This window comes from Marmota marmota, unplaced genomic scaffold, assembly GCF_001458135.2.
Source record: "Marmota marmota marmota unplaced genomic scaffold, marMar, whole genome shotgun sequence".
Classification (NCBI taxonomy): Eukaryota; Metazoa; Chordata; class Mammalia; order Rodentia; family Sciuridae; genus Marmota; species Marmota marmota.
The window spans coordinates 40,843,447-40,860,940 of record NW_025999990.1 but is presented as its reverse complement, the minus strand read 5'-3'; the positions used below and the strand labels follow the sequence as shown (position 1 = coordinate 40,860,940).

At 41.6% G+C, this 17,494-nt stretch overlaps 1 protein-coding gene across 7 annotated transcripts in view; it reads right to left on the bottom strand.

Moving 5' to 3' along the window:
- Positions 1-6: 6 nt before the first annotated feature.
- Ankrd29 (ankyrin repeat domain 29) overlaps positions 7-17,494 on the bottom strand; it is a 53,204-nt gene continuing 35,716 nt past the window's right edge. For 5 of the 7 annotated variants that reach the window (XM_048806432.1, XM_048806433.1, XM_048806428.1 and 2 more), the window contains 5 exons: positions 11,050-11,148; positions 10,803-10,904; positions 9,554-9,649; positions 7,096-7,194; positions 7-795 (listed from right to left, as the gene is read on the bottom strand). In XM_048806432.1, coding sequence (XP_048662389.1) covers positions 712-795; positions 7,096-7,194; positions 9,554-9,649; positions 10,803-10,904; positions 11,050-11,148 — 480 coding nt within the window. In that variant the 3' untranslated portion in view covers positions 7-711. The remainder of the gene's footprint in view (positions 796-7,095; positions 7,195-9,553; positions 9,650-10,802; positions 10,905-11,049; positions 11,149-17,494) is intronic. The other 2 variants (XM_048806430.1, XM_048806431.1) reach the window with 1 other exon arrangement.

Sequence of the window (17,494 nt, the reverse complement as noted above, 5' to 3'; positions counted from 1 at the left end):
TGTAAAATAGGATGCATCTACGTATTTTAGCACACCTACATTTAACACAAAAGCAAAAGTGCATCAATTCATTGAAAGGTCAATCTTTCGGTTTTTAAAAGGAACAAAACTTTGTGTCTCTTTGCATACTATTGAAAACCCTGTCCAACTTTGAGTTTAACTCTGAGACACAAGTTAGCCTAGCAGCAAATGAATTTCTGTGGAATCCATGAATATGCTAGGTCCCTGGGAACTGAGTTTCAGGGCAGTGTAAGAAACTCACTGTAAGTGAGGGGACAGGGACCTTGAGCTCTTCTGTTCTTGACTCAGCTCTTTGTTAGGGTCCCACAGGATGGGCATTCTAAGCATGTTCTTTTTTAAAAGAATTTTCAACACTGAAAAGTGTGTGTGTGGGTGTGTGTGTGTGTGTATGTGTGTGTGTGTGTGTGTGTGAGAGAGAGAGAGAGAGAGAGAGAGAGAGAGAGAGAGAGACTGGGGATTTGACCCAGGGGAGCTCTACTTCTGAGCTACATCCCCAGCCCTGGTTTTTATTTTTATTTTGAGACAGGATCTCACAAAGTTGCTTAAGCTGGCCTTGAACTTGTGATCTTCCTGCTTCAGCGTCCAGAGTAGCTGGGATTACAGGTATGTACCACCACACCTGGCAAAAAGCACTTTCTTTTTGGACAATGTGGTTTAGGTTTCTACCTTTCTGTCAAACATGAGACTAACTTAGCTTTTCCTGTGTCCTTCTTTACTTCGGAGGAGACGCAATATACGTTCATTTTTGGTGAGTTCTGCTGGAAGTTCATTGGCCTGAAAACAAGATGAGATGGTCATTAGTGATTTCCCATAGCTGGTGTGATTTCAGGGACTCCAAAGAGGGCACCTGACCCACAACTTTCTCCTTCACTAATGAAAAATCCCCATTGGACACTCTTTTGTATTAAGGCAATAAAAATCTCCTTTAAGCATATAAATGTTACCTGTTACTCAGTGTTATTTTTCTTTCCATCCAGGGCCTTAAGAATCTCCTGGAGTTTTTTGGTAGGACTTACGTTGTAAAAATCATTATGTACTCATTTCCAACACAAGGTGTAGTGCATCTTATTTCTGCTCACAAACACTAGTCAAGTTAAAGTTGATACCTTATTCTTAATTATTTATTATGTGAGGTGGTCTGTCCAATAGGGACTCAGGACACAGGGCAAGTATCTTTTCTTTCTTCTGCATTCCAATTTATTTATTCATTTATTATTTTTAAAATTGTACACATTTATGGGCTACAATGTGATAATTTGAATATACAAATAAAGGGTATTGATCAAATCAGGGTGATTAGCATTTCCCGCTCCTTAGACAGTTATCATTTCTTTGTGTTGGGAAGCTTCAAACACCTCTCTTCTGTTTCTCTAACAAATGTATAATAAATTGTTGTAAGCTATGCCATCCGGTGCTGTAGCACACTAGAATTTATTCTTAACCAACTGTATTTTGGCACCTGTTATCTGATTCCATCTATTATCCCTTCCCCACCCTTTCTAGTCTCTAGTGACCACTCTTCTACTTTTTGCTGCTATGAAATCAACTTTTCAGCTTGCACCTGTAAGTGACAACTTGCAGTGTTAGGACACGTATCTGTGGATGAGAAGGCAGAGTTAGGAAACACACAGAGCAGAACAAAACCCAAGAAAGAAGAGCTTCGTGGCTACGACCTTCACCTGACCCAGTAACTCAACACAGGTATCCCCCATCATCTAAAGTCTTTTCTTTTCTCATTGCTATGGAGACAGTCTCCAAACACTCAGGAATCCAGTTCCTCCCACAGGTAATAGGTGTTATAGGACAATGGTTTTCAAGCTTTTGTGGTCTCAGGACCCTTGCCTATGCTTAAAAAGTATTGAGCACTCTAACAAGATTTTGGTTTTGACTTATTAGAAATTAAAACAGAAAAAAATTTAAATATACTTCGTAATGTATTGAAAATAATAAAGCCATTACAGATTAGCATATATAACATATTTATGGAGAAATAACTACATTTTCAAAACAGAAAAAAATGAGTGAGAAGAGTAGCATTGTTTAATAGTTTTGCATAGGTCTTTAATGTGTAGCTTAATAAAAGACAGTTGGAGTCTCATATTTTCTTCTGCATCAGTGTTTGGTGATATGTTGTTTTCGTTGAAGCACAGGAAGAAAATTCAGCTTCATACAGATACAGAATTGGAAAAGGGAGGATATTTTAACAGGTTGGTGGATCTCTGAACTATTCTTCTTGGATGCTACACCAAACTTCAACAAGAGGTAGTTTCTTAAAGTTTAACTGCAATGTGAGACCTGACACCACATCAATGAACTTTTAATTCTCTGCTACATTAAAATCCACAAACCTGGTAGTGTACACCTGTATCCCAGTGGCTTGGGAGGCTGAGGCAGGAGGATCACAAGTCCAAAGCCAGCCTCAGCGACTTAGCGAGGCCCTAAGCAACTCAGCAAAATTCTGTTTTTTTTTTAATATTTATTTTTTAATTGTAGCTGGACACAATACATTTATTTTATTTATTTATTTTATGTGGTGCTGAGGATCAAACCTAGGGCTACTCTAGAGCACTCTACCACTGAGCCACAACCCCAGCCCAAGATTCTGTTTTAAAATAAAATATAAAAAGGGTTGGGGATGTGGCTCAGTAGTTGAGTGCCCCAGGTTCAATCCCTGGTATTAAAAAAAAAAAATCCACAGGTCCATTTATTGATAGGTGAATCTTTTACCCATGCATTATTTGTGACATCATGCATTGCTCATTTGGAAAACAGTTTACAGAGTTATGTAGATCTTCCGAATCTTGACACATTTTGTTGTGCAATAGCAACATACATTAATATTACGACTGATTTTTCAGAAAAGCCTTTTTGGACTGTCAGCCTTGAACTTGTGGTGGTGCATAGAAGTTGTTCTTTCAGGTATAAATGGCGTTCTATGAAAAAAAGTGGCTGGTTCACTCTGCGATACAAACAACTGCAGAGGACTTTCTTTCAAAACAATCATTGTACTCCAGTGGGCCCCAAAAATGCATTATCCATTTTATCACACAGAATATTAAAAGATGTTCAGCAAAAGTTAAGGTTTAATACAATTAACATTTTTTCACTGCTTCATCAAAGACATTTTAAAGATCAATATTTTTGAAAAGTAATTGACAAAATTTGTAAAATAACTTACAAAGGATTGCAAACTGTTTTGCCAGTATCATTTAGTGCTCCTGCTTTGAAGTGTACCACGTCGCCAATGTGCTTGCCCCCTCTTGCTTTTGCACCATTGGAACAAATGTCCGTATGGTGAAAAAGGCAGTTCATCTTTGTATTATCAAGAATACTGTGCTGACTCTTTAGATCCCCTGAAAAGGTTTTGAAGACCTTCCTGTGTCCACAGACCACATTTTGAAAACAGTTGTTATAAAGGAATCAAAAACATGTTTTGGGGCCAGATCATAAAAGAGTAAAAAGGTACACAGAATGGTGGGAGGGAGGGCTTGCATATAGACGTTACCTGCTTCATGTATTTTTTCTCATGGACCATCTACTGCTTTTTGGAACTTGATCCTAGGTGAAGCGCCTGCTGTCCTCGTCATCTAGGCTGGATCTTGTTCCCTGACCCCTGCTTCCCTACCTGCTGGCTGGGACCTCACTGGTGGGGAAGTATGACTTTGCCACAGCGGTCTGCTGTGTGGCATGTTCTATAGCTGCGCTCGTGCCCACCACATGGGACCTTTGATGTTGCCCCTGGACTGAATCAGAAAGGAAACTGCTATGCTATGCCAGAGGCCCTTTCATGAGGTCAAAGTCTACTATGTGCTTAGTTCCTGCAAGAGCAGACATTGCACAAGCTTAACACCTGGGCCTGCACGGAAATGCTCCTGGTAAACAGACCTAGCTTCACTCAGTCTCCAGAGTAAACACTCAGGAATAACTGAACTGATTATATCAGTTATTGATGAGCGGTGAGCACGCCAGAGGTGGCCAGATGAGCCACTACAATCAGGAGGAAGAAGGAGCTATGGAGCTGTATGTCTATAAGTTTGCTCACTTCTCAGTGCCTTGTGTGATCATCTGCCTGCATGTTCACATCCTTTTCCATGAAAAATGAGCTTTATTATTAAATTCTGCTTGAAGAATGTGTCTCAGCAGCAATATGAAAATAAAGGACTTAGGGTGATATGGTTTTATGTGTCATTTAGGTAGTTCTAAAAACCTGGTTGTCCATCCTCCTCTCTTCTGGTTGGTCCCCACTTAATTCCCAGGTTGCCAAGGTTGTATGGATTTTCATGATGGCTGGTACCCAGGTTAGCCCTTCATGCCCATCTTATTCATTATGGAGCAGGAACCTGAGGCCCATATTCATATTCGACACTATCGCATCAAACTGCTCTACTTTCCCATTGTTTCTGGAAGAAAATGTGTTCTCAGTGCTCATTTAGGGATATTGGAAACATAAGACCCCTGTACCTAGGGCGGGCGTGGCTATAGTGCAAGGAGTGGCTATTAGGGCCACTGGTTAGTCCTCTCTCTGGGCATCTGGGCCTTGAAGCCCCAGAACAGAAGTCGTAGGACCCCTGGAACAAAAGAGTGCTTCCATACAGTTCAGAAGTTACTTCAACTTGGAAGCCTTTGATAGCATTCTCTACTTCCCTGCTTATAGCTCGTATCATTTATAATGCAATTGCTTGTTTAGTTGTTTTAATTCTCCACTAAACTCTGCACTCCATGAAAGCAGAGATGATGTGAATCTTATTCATCACTGTATCCTCAGCACAAGCACTAACAGTGCATGATATCTACTAGGTGTTCTATAAGTATTTGTTGAATGAATGAATGAAAGCCAAGAATACTACCTCAAGAGTCCTAAGAGGCTCACCCTTGCTTCTGGAGCTGCCATTAAAGACGATGGCTTCTCTAGGGTAGTTGGTAGACAGGTGAGGGCTTCCCAGAACTCTAAAGGCTTCAGTAGTATGAGGCTCCAACATGAGCACTAATACATACACTGAAGCAGTTTTAGGATAGGTCAAAGTTCAGCACTTTTCCCACTGGACATTACCCCAAACCACTATGATTGAAGATTATTGCATTATGCTGGGAGGAATTGCATGTTTCAAGTCCTATATTAAGGGCTAGGGATTGAATATGTCCCCCTTGCTTAATTCAGTCCTGGATAGTTCACCAACAAAGACTGACCTCTTCTGAAAGTCCATGCATAAGATCTAAAGGTAAGATCTAAAAGAAAGGCAACTGTGATCTCAACTGGCCACCAGGCCGGCTGGAGAACAGACCTGAGTATCCCAGGAAGAAACGCTATCATCAAGCAATTCAAGGTTGAGAATAGGAAAAGAAAAATACTTCTATAATCTAAGTAAAACGAAAAAAAAATGACCCTTGACTTTGGCATTTTTTTTTCTTTTAAAGAGAGAGAGAGAGAGAGAGTTTTTAATATTTATTTTTTAGTTATCAGTGGACACAACATCTTTATTTATTTTTTATTTTTTTTATGTGGTGCTGAGGATCGAACCCAGCGCCCCGCGCATGCCAGGCGAGCGTACTACCGCTTGAGCCACATCCCTAGCCCCTGGCATATTGTTTAATAGGCACTTCTTAATGGCTTCTTTTCAAAATGTCATGATATTATACACACACACACACACACACACACACATACACACACACTTTTTTGCAATCCTGAAGATCAAACCCCAGGGTTTCATACATGCCAGGCAAGTGCTCTACCATTGAACTACACCCCAACCCCATGTTTTGTTTTTATTATTAAAATAATTTTAAACAGTAATAGATATTTATAAAATTCAAAGAGTGTGTAAGTATGGAGTAAAGTAAAAGTTTCTTTTCATACCTTTCCTTATTGATTAGTGCATCCTCTTTCAAAAATAGTAGAATAAAACAGACATTATTATTACTGTGTGTATATACGTGACTGCATGACCAGTGTGATTCTGCAACCTGTATACTCAGAGAAATTATATCTCATCTGATTCAAATGTATGATATGTCGAGATCACTGTACTGTCATGTGAAACTAAGTAAAACAAATTAAAAAAAAGATCTTTAAAAAAAATGGGTAGTTTAGATCTTTGCTAGGTTAGTCTCCTCACCCTGAATCTGTGCATGTGACAGCTGAGGCAGATGCTGAATAGGAGGAAGTACAATGACATTCCTGCCGTTGTTATTGTATACTCTCCAACTTCCAACTTTGGCCTAATGGTAACTATTTTTGTTGTTGTTGTTTGTTTTCATTTGTAGTGCTAGGGATTGAATTTAGGGCCTTGTGCATATTAGGTAAGTGCTCTACCACTGAACTACATCTCTGGCCCTGGCCTAACTGTAAAAAGGATTTAGGACTATAAAAAATATGAGTTTTGTAACAGTGACATGGGCTGCCTTTAACAATATAAAGGCAACATTTCCCCCACATAGTCACCGAACAGTGCAAACAATTCTTAAGACATGGACATCCAACTTATGGGAATGGTGGTTAGCTACCAGAACTCTGGCATTTTTAGGGCACATCTCTGATGACAGAACAATAATACTTTCTGTGTGTAATGGTGCACATCTGTAATCCCAGCTGCTCAAGAGGCTGAGGCAGGAGGATCATGAGTTCAAAGCCAGCCTCAGTAACTTAGAGAGGAACTAAGTAACACAGTGAGATCCTGTCTCTAAATAAAATACAAAAAAGGGCTGGGGATGTGGCTCAGTGGTTAAGTGCCCCTGAGTTCAATCCCCAGTACCAACAAAACACTCAAAACAACAACAACAACAAAAACAATAATACTTCCTCACCATAATAACTGCTTGGCCTGCCTTTCTCATCCCTGCTGGAAGCCTGCACCACTGTTAACAGAAAAACCATTGATGACACAGGATTTTTAGTACAATTCCTTGGGTCCAAATTACTGTTCAGGAATAAACTATTTATAGCAACCTTGCATACACTACCCGTGCATAACAATGAAAATAGGATTGAAGCCAGAAAAATGCTTATTCTGGCTTGGGAGGATGTAGTCTTATCTCTTTGCACAAGGACCAAATGGGGTTAAAAGAAATAGGTACCTTGTTTCTCAGGGCTGGGTCGGCCCCTGCTTCCAGGAGAAGGGCAACTGTTTTAATGTTCCCACTGAGCACGGCCGCATGGAGTGCTGACGTCCCATTCTAGAAGAAAAAGACAGTGTGTGTCAGGAAGGAGCTCATATCAGCGCTTAGCTTGGCTTTCATCCTAAATTACCTCAGTGATGAGACTGTAATGTCAGAACCTTACTTGTCCTTACCTTCCCCTTGTACTTTTCAAAGTCATATCAGAACCTGCTATAGTGTTCTCGGATACACAGCTTATGATAAGTATAAATATTGCCAATGTTTTTTTTTTTTTTTGCAAATGAAACAAGGAATCTGACCCACGGTATAGATAACTTCAGGCAGTTTTATATACTTTAGGAATTGCTGCAAAAATACCCAGCAATGTTGTGCCAAACTTTTTTTTTTCTTTTTGAATAACACAGATAGTCTTTGTACATTTGGTGAGCCACTTCCAGCAGGGCCGGAGGAACAGCTGGCTGGCCAGTGGGACCACCTGTCAGCCCAGCTAATCACTATGTCTGCCCACTCTGGTGGGCAGGGGTGGGCGTGCAGTCACTGCATTTAGCAAGAAGAATATATGGGCTGAGGCATCCTCCCCCACGACTCTGGAGCTAGAATATTTATTTCTAAGCACAGAATGGCCCTACTGGATGAGTTACTAACATTATATGAAATTTGGTGAAAATGTTCATTGAAATAAGGAAGCAGCTAAATGTAGCATGTAGCTGGACGTGGGAGGGGAAGGGAAGAGAATATAACCACTTACATAAGAATCATGGGCAACCACAGGATATTGGTTCCAGAGGGTACAGATGTATATAAACAGTACCCAAGTTCAAACTTAGTTTTGTAATTAATGACTAATAAAAATTATGCTGAGCTTGGTATGGTGGTGCATGCCTATAATCCCCAGCGGCTCAGGAGGCTGAGGCAGGAGGATCACGAATTCAAAGCCAGCCTCAGTAACTTAGCAAGACCCTAAGCAACTTAGTGAGACCCTATAAAAAGGAGCTAAGGATGTGGATCAGTAGTTTAGCGCCTCTGGGTTCAATCCCTGATACCAAAATAAATAAATTTTTAAAAATTATGCTGGTTTTGTGGAAGAGGGGGAAAAAAATCTAGCAAAAATAGCATTTTTCTATGGTTGCTTTCAAAAGTGTTGTAATTTACTAATTTAGTAATATTTCTCAAATCTATATCTTAACCAGCCTATCAATGTTACCTATGAGCAACACAGATATGAATTAAAAAAAATTTTTTTAAAAGAGCTGTTTGAAAAAGACTGGATAATGTTTCTAAAGCTCCATCCCTTTTCTTCATAAAGTTCACTTTCAAAGATGATTTATTCCTACATTACAAATGATTTTAACAAGTGCAGTTTTCTGTCTTCCAAGTTCATGTAAGATCAGAAGTAGCTCAGTGTTGGAAGGACCCATACACTGACAGCAGCAGTTCTGTGTTAGCTGACGGCAAGAATGGAGTCGAAAACTCTAAAGGACAGGCAGGAAGTGTCCCAAAGCCTTCAAGGGCAAGTAGACTTTATGCACATTGACAGACTCTGAGGGCACAGTTCCCAAACTGCTAAGCCACTGTGCCAAGATGTGGTATCCTCTATTTGAGAAGACAGGAGAGGCATACATGTGGCCTTCTGTCTGCCAGTCAAGTCTATCCCACTGCCTGTTTTTGTATCCCTGCAAGCTAAGAACTGGTTTTGCACTTTTAAATGATTAAATAAAGATTAAAAGAAGAATATCTTGTAATGTGAAAATACAAAATTCCATAAATATGGTGTCCATAAGTACATGAAGTTTTATGGGAAGTCAGCCCCATTTGTTGTTATTGTTCCTGGCTGAGTTCTCACCACCACAACAGTGTAGAGCAGTTATGACAGAAAACCTAAAATATTTACTATCTGATCCCTTATAGAAAAAAGTTTGTTGACCCTTGGCATCCACTATAGTTTATAAATATTTTAATCTGAAAGTATTAAAACTTACCGAAGAGGATTGGGCCCTGTTTTGTGGAAGACCCAGAAGGACATTTTTCTGAGGCTTTCAGATCTTTGAAGCAAATTTTATTTCATTTAAGGTAACCAAGCCCAGGGATTCTTTGCTTAGGATAATGAAGAGAAGAGCATTCTTCTCTGATTTCACAAATCTTCCAAATGATATCAATATGGTTTACTTTCCCATTTAGCAACTTCATTACAATTATCTTTTTTTTCCTAGAATACTAGAGACTCAGTTTATTCCTCTTACCACCTTCTCATTTTTACTAGTACCCTTGGAACTCCAGCACCGTGAAGTTGGAGGTGTGTCTTCTTAAGAATGCCCTCCCCAGGCTGATTACACCCAAGTTCTACTGCAGTCCCCAATAAGAACTTATTTTCTAACCTGTTACCTTTCTAGATTGTATCATTTCTCTTAGGTCTTACCTTCAAAATACCAAGAGTGGGAGAGAATTTAAGCAACTCCTCGATTACATCATTATACCCTTTGTTGGCTGCTTTCAACAATGCTGTGGTACCATCCTGAATAGAAACAGGAAAATAAAAGTTGATTATTAACATATGTCTGGGTTGGCTGAGAACTAAATGTCAGTTGAGAACTGCAAGTATAAGTGTGTTTGCCAGAAATAGGCAAAGTGTGTAAATGAAGCACAGATCAGCAATGTCTCAATCTCGGAGCAGTCTGGGGCATATTAAGCAGTTAATTCTGCGTGAAGAATATTAGACACAATATGTGATCGTTATATTAACTTAGAAGTCTGCATTTGGGAATTCATAATTCCCCAGTCCCTTGGAACATGGAGTCAGAGACAAGGGGGAATTTCAAGAGCATATTTTTAGGGTATTAATGGATTCAATACTGCTGCTGGTGACTTAGCAGAAATCATCTAACTGTTTTTAACCATTTAGATTATTGTTGTACTGTATGTACTGTTTTAAAAATTTATACAACTTTGCCCTAGTCTCCTCTGTGTACCCATTTGCCTGTGTTTGATGGCAGGGGGCCAGGTGGGTAGGTTGAAATCTGCTTAAAAAAAAAGAATTAAAGGACAAAGTCAAGAATTAATATTCAGCTTCTGTCACTGCTTTTGGTACAAGAAGAGGTTTTTTTTTTTCAAAGCTTCCTGCTTTGATTTATCACTTGCTGTCATTTGTAGGATTAGTTCTGGAACTTTCCTCTAGTCACCATTAGGGTTTATCTGGCATCAGGAAGAAGGAAGGTGGGCTTAACAGATTTTTGTTTTCTGGCTTCAGTGATGGTGGGAAGAAGAGAGAGTGGGAGAAAGGACATGTGAGCAGTCGGAAATGTATCTTAGGATTTTCCTTTTCTGGGCTTAGACTTGGAGAGGGGAAGGTGGGTCAGTCACATAGGCAAAGGTGATAGAAAGGTAAAGAGGTCAGGCACAGTGAGACAAAAAGCAAACAGCCTGGTGTGGGTAGAATCTCCCCAAGCTGCCTTTTAGTTCCCCTGGGGCAAAGGGCTTGTTCCAGGCACACCCAAGTGGATTAGGTGACACCTTGGGAAGCTAATGTGGACAGCAGGAGCATGGGAATGTGGTGCAGCAGTCTGCAGCTGCGGAGACCAGGGGTGAGATGCAGCCAGCCAGGGGTATCGCTTGCTTGCACACCATGCATGACCTTGCACACCATGCATGACCTTCCATGACCCACAGGCCGGAGGCCCAGCAAGATTCTGTGGCTCCCCACTCCGCCCAGAATTCATGGCACCATCGAAGTTTCCACCGACGTGGACTTTCACTTCGACTTTGTTTTCTTGCTAAAGAGCAGGTGGAGATTGGGAGGAAGCCCAGGTGAGTTGCAGACAAAGAAACACCCGACTTTCTGTGTACATCCAAGCCTGGTTGTGTGGAGTCTGTTGGGTGGCTCCGATTGGTGGCTGCAGGGATCCCTCGGATACTCACATTGCGCGTGGCATCGCGGTCTGCACCCCGCAGCAGCATCACCCGCACCACCTCGCTGTGGCCCATCTGGGACGCGATCCACAGGGGCGCTGTCCCATCCTGTGGGAAGAGGAGGCCGCCAGTGTGACTTCGGTGCTTGACCCCAAGTTTCCGAAACCAAAAACCCTGGGAAAGAACTTGATAAAGGCAGATTGACCCTCCGACTGATTGATATGCTCCCAAGAAGTCTCCAGTGAAGAAGAGAGTGTTCTTAACCCATTGACATACACTGGCGTTTGGCAGTGCCTGGACTGCTTACCTGACTGCCAATATCCAATTTTGGGCTGATAAAAACTGTCATTTAGGGTTAGACATTTAACCCCAGAGTGTGGTACAGATTTTGAGGAAGGCCGTGTGGGAACTTTGCTGGGATCTTACTGGGAATGTGCAGGGGACAGCAGAGAGCACCAGGCAGAACAAGATTGCATACATCCAGAAAGAAGCCAGGCTGTCTTTCCCTTCCTCGGCCTCCAGACCACTAATTTCTTTTCTGGTGCTCAGTCATGTGCACACAATGCATCCTGCCTAGTGAAAGTCCTTTGTAACCACAGGAAACTGAGAATTGTCCTTTAAGGTAGAGTCAGAGAACTCAAGACATTTCTTTTTTATTTTCTATACTCATGTCCCCCACAGCCACATCATGTTTTAAGGGAGCTTATGTTCATTTTATGTGAAGGTAATGTTGTGTTTTCTAGCAGGTGACACACCCTGGCGAGTTAAGCAGGGCAATATTTTTGGTAATATTTTTTTTTATTATTCCCCAACTTCTTTGGGAACAAGAAGCCCCGAGGCTGAAATAATGACTCCAGAGAGGACAAGGTGAAATACCCAAAGGATGGAGGATTTGACAGTAGGGTGGGTCCTGCCAGGGATACAGAAAATGGAAAAACCCACTCGTGTAGGAAGGAGAAGCAAGAGAGGTGGAGTGTCCACACTTTCCTCCCCTTCCGGGTTGAGTCTGGTTGTGTGGAGACCGGAAGGTAAGTAATTTAAGGGTGGAAACACCCAGATAAATTATGGGGAATTCCAGATGGGGAAGGATTGTCTCCTTTTCTTGGGATGGAGCCCAAGAAAATCATAAGTGATTTACAGAAGCTCTGTTCTTGGCTAGTGCCTGAGAGATAGAAAAGAAATGGTGATGAGACTTGTCACCATTGACCGTGGACCTGAAACATCCCACAACCCCTATGACCCGCATCTACCAGGCCTCCGGGTACCCAGGACTTCCTGTCTGCCTGTGGACTAGAAGTGCTCAGGCAACAGTGGCCTGGAATAAGCCTGGGTTTGGGAAGACAAGGCCACAGAGAGGCACAAATTCATGAGCAGAGACCATGGCAGGGTCAACATTATGTGAAACCAGCTGCTTTTGGGGGGGGCACCAGTTCAGGATGTATGGAGACAAGAGAGGCCAGCACAAAGTTCAGGCATGAGTCTCTCCTGATGCCAGGGTAGAAGCATGGCCTTTGAGATCTTAGGTCACTTTGGAGAGAAGGACAGGAGGAGGGAGCAGGATCCAGAATTGGCTAAATTTAACCTCAGAGGTCTTTACAGTAATAGAGCACCAAGAGTCTGCTTCAGCCAGAGAACACTGGCTTACCCATCAGTGGGAATGGGAACTGAAAGGACAACCTGATGCTGTTACAGAATCTAAAGTTACATTTTCTGCTGTAGAGTGCAATTTCAGTCCAAGCCTATTAGCGAAAGGAGGCACAGGATGACTGTCCATTGCTGTCCTGGCAAAAAGACAGAAGGCCAAGACAATTGAGTGGGTGGTGCAAAATGTCAAACTGAAAACCCAGGAGAAACTGGGGTTGCCGAGAGGAGGTCAGAGGATGTGGGCGCTGCTGTCCTGGGAGAGGTGGGGAAAGAGGTCCTGAAACTAAGGCTGCAGGAAGGCTGAAGACATTTTCGCCTGCTTCACACTCCTTCATACTTTCCCTGGGGTCTCTTAGAAATATTCTTGAATCTGAGTATTGTTTGTCATTAGCAAATTATCACTTTTATTGAAAGTACAGATTTTAAGTACAAATTAAGGTATGATTTATTGTTTCCAAAGCTAAAACATTTCTACATTCTTTAGTTCGATTCTCCCAGATTCCGGATTTAATCAATTACTCATTTATCCAACCAACTGACAATTGTTAAACATCTCCTCTGGGTTCCAGAGACCTAGAATGTTTTTAAAGGAACCTAGTCTAGAGGAGAAGAAACCTGGAAATTTCTGTATGACTGCAGTGTTGCATTAAAGTATGGATAAAAAGGCACATGATGACCCAGGAGAGGGTCTTTTTTACTGAAGAAAGTTCATTCCAGAGAGAAGGAGGATCACATACCGTCACAGGGTCTTGGACAGACATGGGTTGGCAGGCAGGTGGGCAATCTAGAGGCTGTGGCACAGGGGTATAGGTGGGGTCCTGGGAGGCAGGACAGGGCATCTGGGTTCCAGAGACCTAAAATGTGGGTTTTCTGGTACTCAGCAACTGATGAGTTGTTTGTCTGCTCTGGGTCCATTCTGTTCTCTCCACCAGAGGGCAGACAGGGACATGAGCTGGGCTGCCAGATGGGTATGCTTCCCAAGGGGTTGTTTGTTCTAGTAAAACTGAATTTGGAAGAGTGCTGAGAGGTACTGTCTGGGATCAGCTTTTACTATTATCAGTTTATCACAGTCATACTCAGATCTATTCCTTTTTTTTTTTTTGGTGCCAGGGATTGAACTCAGGGACACTTGATTACTGAGCCACATCCCCAGCCCTATTTTGTATTTTATTTAGAGACAGGGTTTCACTGAGTTGCTTAGCTCCTCGCTTTTGCTGAGGCCGGCTTTGAACTCTCAATCCTCCTGTCTCAGCTTCCTAAGCTGCTGGGATGACAGGTGTGTGCCACTGAGCCTGGCTTCAGATCTATTCTTAATCGGTATAGTCATATTGGGGAAAGCAGTCACCACTTTCTGCCTGTAAGATCTTAGGCAAATCCCTCTCAGTCTTCATGTCCTCATCTGTAAGAATATTAGCCCCACAGCAATACTGCCGAAGGAGGAAATCTATATAAAAGTGGTGGGCACGAGAACAGGCTGAAAGATGCTTAGGAAAGTTAACTGAATCTGAGTATTATTCATCATAAGCAACTTAATTTCTATTTTTGTTCACCCAAGTACTTCCACCTGCTTTATTTAATTGATTCTCCCCAGTGTCTGTGAGTAAATTGTGAGCAGGAAGGAATAACTGGTAAAAGCAGATGTGGGGGTCACCTATATATTTCATGATGGGTAATTGCTTCTCCTAATTTGTTTTTTGAACCCAGAGGGTTGTGTGCGAGTTAGAACATTACAGTCAAATCTAATTATCAGGTGATTATCTAGCTGTGAATGGGAGAGGTTTTCCTCTCTGTTCAGCTCCATTTCTTTTTTCTTATTCTTCCTTCTTTACAATGCTCTTAGCTTCCATTTTAATAATGAAAATGATGGAAAACAAATCAATTTAGCTTTTTTTTGTAGGGTTTTGGAAAGAATCAGAATGGGAAAAACATTTTAAACTATTTAAATCAGTTTTTGAATTTTTCTGGACAACACAGTTTCAGAATATATGAAATTGAATAAATCACTGTGAAGTGGAAGTTATATTCTCTATTGCACTTAAAAAAGAAAATAGAGCATTTAGATTTGTTTATTGATTTATATGGAGACTCCTTAGAAAACTTGGAATGTAACTACCACTTGACCCAGCTATCCCAGTCCTTAGTCAATACCCAAGGACTTAAAATCAGCATACCATAGTAATGAAACCACATCAATGTTTATAGCAGCTCAATTCACAACAGCTAAACTGTAGAAGCAACCTAGATGCCCTTCATTAGACAAATTGATAAAGAAACTGTGGCATACATACGCAATGGAATATTACTCAACAGTAAAAGAGAATAAGATTATGGCATTTGTAGGTAAATGGATGAGGTTGGAGAATATTATGCTAAGTGAAGTTAGCCAATCCCCAAAAGACTAAGTCCAAACTTTCTCTCTGATAAGTGGATGCTGATCCATAATAGGAGGGCATGGAAATAATGGAGGAATTTTGATGGGGCAAAGGGGAGGGAGGGTTGGGGAGGGGGCATGGGGGCAGGAATGATGGTGGAATGAGATGGACATCATTATCCTAGGTACATGTATGACTGCACAATGTGCAACGCTACATTGTGTACAACCGGAGAAATGAAAAGTTCTGCTATAATTGTGTACCATGAATCAAAATGCATTCTGCTGTCATATATACCCAATTAAGATAAATAAATTATTTAAAAAAGATAAGAAAAAAGAGCATTTAGATTTATTTATTTGGTACTGGGGATTGAACCCAGAGGTGCTTAATCACTGAGCCACATCACCAGTCTTTTTTATGCTTTATGTTGGGACAGGGTTTCACTAGGTTGCTTAGGGCCTTGCTAAGTTGCAGAGGCTGGCCTTGAACTTGTGATCCTCCTGACTTTGCCTCCTGAGTCCCTGAGATTACAGGTGTGTGCCATTTATTTTTAGAAAGGTAAAGCTATGATAGCTATTATTTACTATCTGTGTGCATACCAAGTGGAAAAGGATTTAGACTGACTTTGCAGACCAAGTAATAAAAAGAAGACTAATGGATAAAAGCCACATGGAAACTTGGGATCACTGTAAAAAAGAAAGTATAATGAGGGCTGGCTAAAGACTAACTAAGCTGATGAGTTCCCCAGGCCTGCAGGTGTTCAACAGCAGCTTACTAGTGTGGGAAGGACTCAGGCACTAGATGGACAATTCAATAGGGTGACTTTTGCAGTTTCTTCCAACAGTGTTGTTCTAGTCATGTATCCTCTAAGATATTTTATAGATAGATCACAGCACGAGATGGAACCTAGCCCCATCAAAGTTCCTCCATTGTTTCCATGCCTTCCCATTATGGATCAGCATCCACTTATCAGAGGGAACATTCAGCCTTTGTTTTGTGGGGATAGATCACAGCATGAGATGGAGCATATGACTTGACCTGGATTAGAAACTAATCTTATATGATCTTATTTAGGCTTTCGAAGATTTAGAAAAAAGAACTAAAACCCATAGGAAGCAGTCTATGAAGAGACACTAATTCCCTGTTTCTGCTGCCTTTCAGACCTTGTATATGGCTACTTCTACTTGCAGACTCAGGCCAGACAGTCTTGGGAATCAATTCTATTCTAAGCTGGGGTCCAAGAGATGCAAGGAAGCATCACCAGTAGCAGATGAGATTCAAATATCAAGACAGTGTTGTTACCAGTCCTACCCTGATCTAGAGCTGCTGCATTAAGAATTTTGCAGAAATTATTTTATTTAATTTTCTCACGGCAAACCTATGGCAAACAAACAAACAAACAAACAACGAGGTTCAGGGAAAGCAAACAACTTGCTCAAGGTCATGTAGTTAATAAATGAAACCAGAGCTTCATTTCCTTAATATATTCATGTCCCCATAACTACCACACTTCTCCCCACACAGAGCCCTGAATCTGGTTCCCTAGCTGCTCTTTTCTGTCTTCTTGGGACTGGTACATTGCCCCTTGAGCCCTACTTTAGAGTCTTCTAGTTCCCAGTCATAGATCATTCTGTGCTGCAGGCTTCCAGATCCCTTTGATCCTCTGCCCAAGCTCCAGAATATCTTCTGGCAGTCAACACACCTCTTCTGAGTCTCACCATATGCAGATGGACTAACTCTGTCACTGCACTCCACAAGCAGCAGGGCCTTGTCTGTCTGCTCCTATCTGCATAGCCCCAGGTACTGTGCCAGTCTGTCTGCTCTTCTTTCCCCTATACACCTCTGTATTTGCCCCACTAATCCTGTAACCCAGGAAAACATGTATTTTCTAGGTCCCAGCAACTCTGTGTGCAAATCCAATATAACGCCTCTATTAGAGAAGTCAATTTATTAGATGGCTTTTCTGTTGGATTTCAGAGAAAAGCAGAGTAGCATAACAAGAGGACCAGGAAGAGAAAGTGATGAGAGGCCAAATCTCAGCTCTGGGTAAACCAAATCAGGCCTTTGCCATTCTAGAAAATATTGGTTTTTTTTTTTATTTTTTAATTTTTTATTGTGGGTGTTCAAAACATTACAAATTTCTTGACATATCATATTCGACACTTTGATTCAAGTGGGTTATGAACTCCCACCTTCACCCCATACACAGATTGCAGAATCACATCAGTTACACATCCATTGATTTACAAATTGCCATACTAGTGTCTGTTGTGCTCCGCTGCCTTTCCCATCCTCCCCCCTCCCCCCGCGCCTGCAAGGTAGACGGAACTGTGACCACCATCAGAACAGGCCAGACCTGCAACCGACAGACAGAACAGGCCTAGTGGCCTGAGGAAGGGTAGAGCAGCCCCTCCCCCCCGCGCCTGCAAGGTAGT